A 12,132-nucleotide genomic window follows, 5' to 3' on the forward strand; every position below is an offset into this window, starting at 1 on the left:
GATCGGTGATTGGCAAACTGAACGATCACAAAAAACTATCTACACCCTATTTACACCCTGCTTTTCAAAGCTTTACAGTAAAAATTACTTTCAGTGCTCTTTACGTGAGATATTAAGGTAGTTGAGCCAGCATGTCTTTTTTGCAGTGAACTTCCTATACTGTAAACAAAGAGCAACATGTCAAGGTTTGTTATAACAGAGAACAAGAGACTTTAGAATATCAGCGTTTACATTAATGAAAGTGGAGTAATAAACTGAAAAAAAAGAATCTGTGCAATTAGACAAACAGCAAAAAATGCTGAGACAAACAGCAAGAAAAGCCATTTTTATGAATTTACATTTTGTGACACTGTCTGAGTTTGGACATCGAGCTTGTGTTAAGTAAAGCACTTTGCATTTTTAATTGGAAAAAGAAAGAATTTAAACTGATGCTTAGTAAAAACAGGCTTGTTCGCTTAACAGTATTTCTTTTACTTATAAAATTGATAAGCTTGTTAGTCTTGAGTCCTTTTGATAAACATCTTACAAACATTTAATACATTTTAAGCTTATTTAAAAAGTTGTACTGTGTTTATTTGTGCGTGTTATACAGTACAGGTTGTGGTAAGAAACAAGTACTGTATTAATAAAATGGTAATCCATATTTATAATTACACCTCAAGACCTAAAAAAAAAAAAAAGAGCTGCAGTGCAATTAAGGATTAAAAATGATTAACAACCTGTAAGTGTTTGTATAATTACATTTAAGCAATGTTTAATCCCTAATATCAATTAACTGATTGTATACATTTTTTTGTTTTGTTAGAGAAATGGTGAAAGCTACTTTTTCAATTAAACTTTATTTCAGACTAGCAAAATACCCGCGCTTCGCAGCGGCGAAGTACTGCCTTAAAATTTTTATTAAGGAGTAAAGTAAACCTTTTTAAACTGAGGAAAAATATACCAATAATTATTTGTTAAGGATCTCTTTGTATGCCACATTGTCAGTTGTAATATGACCAAGCTGTGAGCTGAGCTTACTCTTGAGCATGCAACATACAGTTGGCCATGTGAAAAGCAATCTTGCCTCAAATCTCACAGCTTGGATTGCTACTGTCATAATCGGTTTGTGTTTCATGGTTTGTTTCAATTACGTTAGTATTTGCAGGACTTGTTGTGTTGAAGTGACATTCGGCATCTTTCAAGCGTTGTAAGCATACAACCGGTTTCATTGATAACTTCGCATCCAGCTTTTGAGAGTTTAAACATTCATAAACATCAAAGTGTCCACTACTCAAATCGTCACCTGTGAATCTAAGATGTTTAAGAGACATTGGCGGTTGTCCAAAGGTGTAAAATATTTGGCCATTTCGGTACACTTGAAAGCGACAACTGAACAATTCAGTGGCAGCCATCAACTCACATGCAGAACCATAGGTGAAGGGCTTAAGCATTTCACTCTTATAGTGCTCCTGTGTAGTATAATTACTGTATCTCCTGTACCATCATCAGTCCACACCTTGAACCTGTCCTAGTCATTCAATACATAAGACACAATGTTCCTCCGGATATCAAGAGTGAGCCTGATATGGCCGTGCAATATGTAACACAGAGAGTGGAAAAGGCAGGCACCATCTCCGGGCATGGAAACCACTCGGTAAGTAACAGTTCTTTGATCGATGGTGATCACCTCAATAGACATGTTAATGGGGGTACGGATGGAACGATAAAGGAAATGGGTACCTGAACAATGTAAACTAAGTCTAAAATACCTATACAATAACTATAATCTTAATAAACAAACAATAAAACAGCGGAGAAGCCGTGGATTAAATAAAAAGGCTACAGTTATCAGCAGGGAGACGTGAATACCGTAGCAAAGCAAGGAAGGGAATGAAGAGACCAGAGTGACGGACAGCCTTATATAGGCAGGCAGCCAATAACGTGGGAGGCGTGGGGATGGGGGACCCAACGCCGCCTCACACGGCAACCGAGCTGCAGACTATGGACCTATACATGTAAGTAAGTAGGATTCAGTTAGCGTTGGGAACCCACATACCATATTTCTTGAAGATGGGCCCATAGGTAATAAAGACCATTGGAAAGTTCAATATGGCGGCCGACAGTGGCGTCATACCACCAAAATAAGTATGTTAGCAGTTAGCGCAGTGAAGCCGCCTACCAAATTTCGTGAAGATGGGGCCATAAATAAGAAAGTTTAACATGGCGGACGTTGTCAACCGTTATGCATAGAATTTCGAAATGAAACCTGCTTAACTTTTGTAAGTAAGCTGTAAGGAATGAGCCTGCCAAATTTCAGCCTTCTACCTACACGGGAAGTTGGGGAATTAGTGATGAGTGAGTCAGTGAGGGCAACAAAGACCATTGAAAAGTTCAATATGGTGTCCGACAGTGGCATCATACCACCGTAATAAGTACGTACATCAGTTTCGGTTAGCACAGGGAAGCCGCCTACCAAATTTCGTGAAGATGGGGCCATAAATAAAGTTTAACATGGTGGACGTTGTCAATTGTTATGACCATTACGCGTAGAATTTCGAAATGAAACTTGCTTAACTTTTGTAAGTAACCTGTAAGGAATGAGCCTGAAAAATTTCAGCCGTCTACCTACAAGGGAAGTTGGAGAATTAGTGATGAGTGAGTCAGTCAGTGAGGGCTTTGCCTTTTATTAGTATAGATAAGTACATTACAGAAAAATTAAATAATATGACAACTTATTATTATGAGAAGCATTTTATTTTCTTTTATGCCATATGTATAATGGATAAATAGTTTTCTACATATTTTTATAGTTAAATGTATGTATTTTATGGAAATTGTATTTATTTTAGCATTTTATGGTTAATAAATAAGCCTACATAAGTTAATTTTGTTAATAAAAAATGAACAGTTAACAACTGTGGTTTATGGTTTAATTATAAAAAACACTAACATTAATACTTTAAAATAGGACATAAGGCTTCTATGCATCTGATTATGCATAATCGAAGTGTAAAAGGTTTTGAAAAAGCATATTAAAAAAACAAGACATGCAACTGATACTGGAATTGGCTGATCAGTATTGGCCTTAAAAAAAACCTGATTGGAGTATCTCTAGTGTGTACACAAGTGAGACCTGACATGGACTGCCATCTCATCTTTAGTTGGATGCTGCTGGGTTAAACTCTTGTGCTTCTGAATTAAAGAAAAATATTCTTATATATTTGCCTTTCTAAGCAAAAGAATAAATAATTTTGTTAGACTGAAACATATGGAGCAACTGGGCTGTACTATTTTCTACTTACCTCTATAAAAGTGTTCAGAGTTGAGTTAGTAGGATTATGGGTAATAAGAAACCTCATGTTCTTATAGCAGACCTCCACAGGAGCAGGCCGATTCATGCGAGCCATATTGGAAAATTTTGGCAGCTGGGTACTTAAGAGCAAAGGAATTTCCAAGGAACTAAGCAAAGAAAAAAATCCCACTATGCCACTCACAAGAAGATTCACCAATCTTTGCCTTGCAGTGTTCCTATTAAATCCACAATATTTTCAGTTTTTTCATATGGACACTTGTGAACGTGGCTGTGCCCAGCTGTTTCAAGGTGAGGAGAGGGGATGCTGTCAGCTCCTTTACACCAGCATTCGTTCCTTGCACTGGGTCACATTACCCCATTTGGAAGTCTATGGTTCTTCTTAACAAAGGTGCTGATGTTATGCAGGCAACACAGTTTTATTTACATTCAATATGTAAAATGGATCACATCAGAATTTCAAAATGGAAATCTCCTATTTGACTTTTGGGGCTGAACAATGTTTTCACATTAGATGCCGAGATGTTGTGCGTGGCAGTAGTCGCCAATGCCCCTGAAGAGCTCCATTCAAAGGCAAGTCAAGCTGTGAATAGTCTAAAAGAGAAGGAAAACAGGATTAAAAATCAAATACGTCTCACATGGACTTTTAAAAGGCAATGCCCTTTCAAGTTGTAAGACATGCAAGGTGCATTCGAATTTTAGGATTTTTCCAGTATATCTTGTTAAGCATTTCATTACTTGGGTGTAGAATGGTATGGAATTTAGACAGTTTCTAATCTAAGAGTCGTGTTCATAAGGCAAGATTTATATGCAGAAATTCAATTATAATACCACCATTATCTCCCTAAAATATACACTGCACCTTCCTAGGTATTCATTACAGTTTTTTTTTTTTTTTTTTAAAGAAATAAACTTGTGCTCACCAATCCCCATGCAGTAAACTGATAAACATTACAGGAAACACTGATGTGTATAGATGGTTTAATATCAACATTATGAAGTAAAAGGTTTTTATCTCAAATCAGCAGCACATTATGCAAAGCTTATACAATAATATGCTTCCCCTGTTCCTTCCTTTTCTGAAACTGCAAATCATTCTCCTCTCTTCTTTCATTATTAAATAACATACTAGGAAGCAAACAGCAAAAGAAAAACAATGTTTTAACACTAAAATGCAGACATTGCCTGTATCTATACCAGATTTCCATACTCTGTAAAACAGCTAGGTTGATTCCCTTTTAAAATAAATAAATATATAAATAAAATGTACTCAGTTTCATATGGTATTTTTTAAGCGAAGCATAAAAAGCAGTAGGAACTACTTAAGTATATTTATGTTGGCTAGAGTGACTGGTGAGGGCCTGGTGGTCTTTTGTCTTTGGAACCCGTGCAGATTTTGTTTTTTTTTTTTTCTTCACCAACTTGTTCCTGGAATATTTATTTTTTCCCCCCTGTCCTCCCTGGCCATCTGACCAAAACTGACTACCGTATATACTCGAGTATAAGCCGACCCGAATATAAGCCGAGGTACCTATTTTTATCTAGAAAAACTTACTGAGTATAAGCCTAGGGTGGGAAATGCAGCAGCTAGTGGTATGTTTCAATAATTAAAATAAATACCAACAAAATTACCGTACATTAATTGAGGCATCAGAGCCTGGAATGAGTCTCACAGAGGCTGCACAGCACCACACAGAGCAGCAGTTCTTCTACCGCCCGCAGACCAAACCAGGTACAGTGGAACCTCAGGTCACAACCGTAATTCATTCCAGAACTCGTCGTAACCTGACTCGGTTGTGACCTGAAGTCATTTCCCCCCCATAGGATTGTATGTAAATACAATTAATCTGTTCCAGACCGTACGAACTGTATGTAAATATATATATTTTTTTTAAAGATTTTTAAGCACAAATATAGTTAATCATATCATAGAATGCACAGCGTAATAGTAAACTAAACGTAAAAACATTGACTAACACTGAGAAAACCTTGAATAACAGAGAAAACTAACACTGCAAGAGTTTGCGCTATAGCGCTACGAACTGATCGCTAAAAACACTTTTTTGAATACGTTTTAAGCACAGGGAAAAAAATTAACATTTGAAAAATCCGTAATTTAATAAACCACCAAGAAAAGTAACATTGCAACAATGCACGCTACGAACCGATCGCTGTAAACAGAAGTGAAGTGGAGGTTAAAATCTAATAGAAAAAAGTCTTCATTAAATACAACGAATGTTAAAACAATGCTCAAATCTGTCTCTTTAAAAACAACCCGGTGCATTGTTTAACTGCTTTCTCGGCCTTATGAGGCCAGTCATCTCACTGGCGTGCATGCGTGTGTTGGTGTGTCTGTGTGTGTCTCTCTCTACACAGGGAGAGACTAAACACGTGCAGGGGCAGCGGGACTGACTCGAATATAAGCAGAGGGTGACGTTTTTCAGCACATTTTGGGTGCTATAACACTCGGCTTATATTCAAGTATATACGGTATTTTCACTGGAAGCCTAAAAACAATAAGTATTCCCCATTTAGCTTCACCAAAAGCCTTCTCTTCATGAACACATACTATCTATAGCTCTAGGTGTTCTGACATTGACAAAGTATATATTATAACAAGCACTTAATGCCAAACAAAGAGTGCCTGCCTGCCATTCTGGTTCTGTGAAATAGCAGGTGATAAGTTTTCTAGTTTTTAGGGAGTTCTTTTGATAGAACCAAATCATTTATATTTCAGAAATGTATTTTTTCTTTTATCAGTGAAATTAAATAGAAGATCAAAGAATATTCTTAATTCTGAGGGCTTCTTGAAAACATCAGCATCATCAACAGTGGTAGTTCTGATACATACTTTGGTGGAGGGGGAAAAAAAAATCAGTAAAATGTAGCTGGTTATGAGACTGGTCGTGGAAACTTTTCTCTCTGCATTGATTTTATGGTACCAGGTTCATGCAGGGAATTGCTAAATCCAATTAATTGTCCATTAGTCTCATACTGTAGGAATATCACTTCTCGGAAGGATTTTTTCCCCTCTAATCTTACATAATTCACATTATTTAAATGTTGCTGCTATACCTACTGGTGAACTGATTGGTTAAGCTGAAATCAGAATCTGCCAAATTTAACTTTCAACAAATAATTTACTAATTATCACTGGTATTGTGTGAAAAAATTAATACTGATGCCATTGAATAGTTTTCATTTTAAAAAGGTACATTTCATATAAGTCAATACCTTAAAACACCATCTTTTTGATTGACCTGGGCCCTTGGTAATAAAGGGAAGTAAGCTGTATTTCATTTCATTTAACAGCATATAGTACACTAAATACACAGTATGCTTCCTTTAAAAAGAACTTACCATGTAAAAAAAGAACTTTGCTGATTAAAGGAACACTCCACCCAAAAATGGTATATTTATATGTCACTTACACCATGTGGTTTGTAGTGATGGCTGAGAACAATTTTAAATCTCATTGCGAATGGAAATAATGCTTCTGATAGAATGGGAGTCTATGGTGAACAACAGCAAACATTTTGGAGTGAAGCATTCCTTTAACATATCTCACACAGTAAACATCCAATCACAGTTTTAGACTGTATTAACTGTTTTCCGGAGGTGGATACTTTTCTAGGAACAGAGCTATCATGCAATCCACAGTTAAAATGGACTAAAAATGAAGTTAAAAACAAATAAAAACATCTTTCAAAAGTCTTCAATTCCAAAATTTTAATTTGCAAACATGTTCAAATAAGAAACAATGTGTGCCCAACTTGGATATTGGAGTCAGATGCTATCTTGCATATGTAATCTGCCAAGATCAGATCCCTGGGTAGATAATGAGTGGTAGAGAACAGAACAATGACAAGAAGGCTTTCACAGCAGAAGAAAACACCTGGCATGGCAACCCTGAGGTTTCTACAAAAATAATATATTGCTTTTGAATGGCTAAGGACTCTGCAGCCCAGAGATTCTTTACTCATGTGTTTGTGGCAAACTGACAAGTATAGCTGTTTTTTCTTTCAATTCCAAAGATTAACCTTTTATGGATTTTTCCTTTTGCACATTTATATGGTCATAAGTGCAGAATTAGCTCAAAATCTGTCTTTTAGAACTAGAACATTATATCTGTGCATTTAACTAGCTCCTGATAAGAGCATGACAGCATCAGAAAAAGTGAAAGTTGACTGATAATGGAATTTCATTGTCCAAATGATCAGGAAAATAAAAACACAACAAAAAATGTTTTGATTTTTACTGCTATATCCCAACGAAGGCAAACACAAGAGATAAATAATTAAAACCTCAATGTTAAATGGTTTTGGTTTATTGTTAAGCAAGCAGTGCTAACAAAGCAACTGAGGAGAAACAATTGACTATCATACATGTAATGTATTCTTTTCTCAGTTTATCACAATGAAATTTAAAGGAGTCATAAAAAGTAAAGCAATTACAGCACAAATACCATTACAAAGTAAAAAGGAGCATGGCATTAAGTTAAACATTCTATTTTGCCTTCTATGATTTCATTACTAAAGGGTGACATGCAGAAGAAAAATAAATGATGACAGCTTTTAATAGTTGTGTTAAACATGCATATGATGCAGCATGAACAGTCTTCACATCTATTGCAACACTCAATACTCTAATCTTCTACCCTCAGTTTCTTTTCCTACCTGTGTGTCATACTTTGCTCTTCTTTGGATAAAGCTGCTTGTTCAATAGGGACAAAATACAGAGTAAACAGATGCTGCTCCCGACACTAATACCTGTGTCTCTGCTCTGAACCAGTTCAGTCTGCCTTGCTTTGCCATATGACACTGACAACACTCAAACAGCTAATGTCACACACAAATGCACTCCTAATGCTCTTACAATAGCCAAGTGCTCCCCATTACAACCCCCCTCCAGATCCAAAAAAAACCACACTCTTCACTTCATGGAAGTAATCATACAACATTTATGAACAGTAAAGCACATAAAAGTAATAGGTTATGCTAAAGATCACTTGTTCTTGTAATCTGTAATCTCAGCAGGTGACCCAAAGCCTTTACTTGGCATTCATTTGAGGAATCTGGCAAACGCATTTGCATTGATGGCTTCAACTACACCACTGGGATCAGTATTAAATATAGCACTTGCTAATTTTAAATATGGCTCTCAATATTTGCTGCTTTGAACAGAGGCTACTCACAAGGAAGGAAAAGCCAAACAGCTAAAATTGTCTCCTACTGCAGTATTAAGAGTGTAATTTTAGGCAACTTTTATGCAGAGCAAGTGGCTTGAGAAATTTTGTGAGGGCCTCTTGAACGGTTTTGTTTTTTGTTTTTAAACTGTGTTTCATTATATAATTATATCTCATTTATTTAGTTGACTTTTGTCCAAAACAACTTAAAAATTTAGGCAGTGACATGCTTAGAGAGGGGGGAAAAAAAAAAAATTAAAATAAAATAAAAACATCAGTTACTGTGGCGAAGACTGAACCTAAAATATTGTGGTCTATGTTCCAAGGTCCGTTTCTATGTGATTACCAGTTTTTAAAGTAACACTTTATCCTACAATTATTTTTAAATTTGTTACCACATAACAACCTGTAGCATGTCTATCTTTACACCCTCACCAATTACACACTACCACATTATTCAAGTACCACCTTTACAATAACTGCTTTCTAGCGGCAAAGCATTTACTTTCTTGATCAGAATCTTGAACATACTTTGGCTGTGAAAACTGAATGATGATCTCCTGTCAATGAGATAGATACTCCTGTGTAAACAGAGAGTTTGTATAGTTTATTAAAACTCTATCCTATTTATTAAATGCAATAATTTAAACTGATTTTGCATAAACTAAATAAGTACAATTTGCACAAAATAAATAAGTACAATAAGAATGAAACAGTTTCAAAAAAATGAACTGATAAAAGGATTTATGAAGAATTTATACTAAAAAAGTTACAGTGCAAAGTATTAAAATTATATAAATTATTATCAACAGGGAAATATATTTTCTGGAACAAGATCACATTAGGTAGTAAAGTTTAATATTTACTTTCAAATTTCAAAAACATTCATTTTCATGAATATTCATATTGAAGAGAACTCTCAATGTCTCCGAATGTTGTCTCTGTGTGCCTTTGTGTAACAATAGAGGATTTTTGAAGTTCCTAATCCTGCATTCGCACATCACTTCCAGAAAAAGCCTCTTGGCCATAACGGAATAGGAGAAACTGAAGAGGAAAAACCCCGGCCACATGTAACTGGATCTCAAACATTACATGCAGTTACTTCTCTGACTGCTGCAAAGCATTAAAAAGTGTCACATCACTACCTTTGTTATATTTATAAATAGTGAACTGTGAGTCTTTCTATATTTCACAAGTGTAACAAATTAATACACTAAAAATACACTACAATGATCAGTAAGTCGTCTTTATTTAAAGCACACGTTTCAGTAATTAGCAGGAAAATAAAATCTTGTTTGCCATTAGTGACCTTAGTAAAGTAGAGATGAGAAGTTTAGTAACATGGTTAATCCCAAAGCTGAATGGAAAATTGTTGCATAATGAATGTGGATGACCAGTAATGGGGTCAGTACAGTTGTAAATCTGAAGGAAAGCAGAAATGTAGAAATTTTCAGCAATCTCATGATGCTTTGTGGTCTATTTTTAAAAGGAACCAACAGCTGCAGTGTTCATACTCCATCCTCAAGCAAAAGAGTAAACTATAATGCATATACATTGCTGGTGGTGGGCTTACCCTCATAATGACCTAGCAAAATCAAGGAGGCCTGCTAGTAAGTCAGTTAAACCTAAGTAATCATGGCAAGTGGAGAAGAAGAAGAAAAAAAAAAAATCAGTCCATTAATTATTCTCAGAAGAATCAAAGGAATGGACAAACAAAAAGAATATAAATAAGCAAATGAAAAATGACATGAAGGAAACAAAATATGCAAATCTAGTCATAACTACACAGATTATGTATTAACTATAAATGGTGTTGCTTTCCATCTATCCCATTAAACATTACCAAGCACTTTTCTTTCACTTCCTACTCGTCTCTCTTTCTCAGTTTCTCCTGCAAGATACCATTCTTGAACTCAGCATACTTGAACTGAAAGTAATAGATGCTAGTACTGTATTTGTCGTTTTCTCACTCAAGTATGCACACACTCTGAAGAACTTTCCACCTCGCCATCCTTCTCCCAAGTACAAATTTATTTATTAAAATTAAAATTTAGAACACTTCTGTGACACCATTGCCACAGCTGCTTTATAACATCGCCTCAGTTTTTTGCTAGATGTAAATGTTATGTTTTTTTACCTCAGATTCTGAGTTGTTACTAAGACTGGCTATAGCAAAGCCTGTGCACTTGGAGATTGTTTACCGATACTGGAATTTCATTGTCCAAGTTAATGTTTTATCAACAAATATTCTAAAATTCCATAACATGCTTCTTACTAAAGACACCTTTCATACTGGAATGTAGTATGAGGAAACTGTCATTGTATTGCTGAAGTTACTTCTTGTTTTCCTGACTTAGTTGTGTGCCTTTCATTCAAAAATGCATAAAGGTGAAACTTAGGCACCATTATATTATGTTGCAGCTTTGACAACTGTATGCTAATCAAACTGAATATACAGTTTTCAAACTGTATTTATTATGATACATGAATGGAAACACAATCCTATTTTGGAAGTAGGTCCTGCAGGTGGCTATTTTCATCCTAACCAGTAACATAATCAGAGACAAACTCTTGCCTTTTTGTTTTTTTATTTGTGTAATTCTGTATTATCTAACTGCCTTACCTTGTCTTGTTTCTATTTGTCTGTTTTATCTCATTCTGTCTGTTATTAGATGCAACTGAGAAGGCTAATTTCATGTTTTCTTGTGTAAACATGACTAAATTAAGAAACCTTAAACTTTGCCTTGAATTAAATCCTTATCTGTTTAAAGGTTTGCCTTTATATGTTTATTTGCTCAAATTGGACATACTCTAAACAATTGTTGTTGTTGTAACTGTTTGCTGCATATGAAAAGATAACTTTACTTAAGCAGCAAACTACCAATGAGGTTTAAAAGCAATGTATTCTATTGAAGAGTAACACATGCCAGGTCATTTATGACTTTGACTTTTTTCTGTGACTGCAAACACTAAGGAGAATAAGTTCAAATTTCAGCCCACAAACTGGCCTTGAATTGTAAACTCTAAAGAAATTCTGAAATATGACAGCATGTGCTCTCAGTAAAACAGAATTGCAATACATTTTATTGAAACACAAAAAGTGAATTAACAAAAGTAAATTTCCAACTGTAGTCACATTTGCTTGAAGCACAGAATAACCTCTGCTTAAGAAGCTACCTGGCATGAAATCTTCCAACCAAAACACTTGGATAAATCTATGAAGCCAAAAGAAGACTTTAAAACAAAAAGAAAAAGTGAAAAGGGCAGAATTTAGCTTCAAAATGGCAGTATTCACCAGCCCCTCAGCTAGTAACTCAGCATGAAATTCCCGGAAGGTAATACATTCACATTTTTCTAAGAATTCCTAATTCTATAACAAGGACCCCAGTTAAAATTTAACATTTGTGAAATCCATATGCATATGCTTCAAAGAGTGTATTTTATAGGGCTCCTGAGAAGCTTGTGCATTGCAAGCAGAAATACCATTTGGTGTTGTATGTATGTATTTTCATCTGATCATATTAATGGTGTCAGCAGTTAACATCTCAGCAAATGCAGATTTATCAACTAGAGATTTCAAAAATGTCTAGACATTAGATTTGAAAACATCAAGGGAAAGGACATTTACTAAAGTATTTCTTTATTTTTACCTGTT

At 35.2% G+C, this 12,132-nt stretch overlaps 1 protein-coding gene across 4 annotated transcripts in view; it reads right to left on the reverse strand.

Moving 5' to 3' along the window:
• The window catches only part of LOC120515746 (protein tyrosine phosphatase type IVA 3), a 152,790-nt gene that overhangs the window by 38,263 nt on the left and 102,395 nt on the right, over positions 1-12,132 (reverse strand). For 3 of the 4 annotated variants that reach the window (XM_039737027.1, XM_039737024.1, XM_039737026.1), the window contains one exon: positions 3,285-3,886. In XM_039737027.1, the coding sequence (XP_039592961.1) occupies positions 3,285-3,389 (105 nt within the window). In that variant the 5' untranslated portion in view covers positions 3,390-3,886. Of the gene's footprint in view, positions 1-3,284; positions 3,887-7,968; positions 8,140-12,132 lie in introns of those variants that run through there. The other variant, XM_039737025.1, reaches the window with a different exon arrangement.

The sequence above is a fragment of the Polypterus senegalus genome, chromosome 15 (assembly GCF_016835505.1).
Source record: "Polypterus senegalus isolate Bchr_013 chromosome 15, ASM1683550v1, whole genome shotgun sequence".
Taxonomy (NCBI): domain Eukaryota; kingdom Metazoa; phylum Chordata; class Cladistia; order Polypteriformes; family Polypteridae; genus Polypterus; species Polypterus senegalus.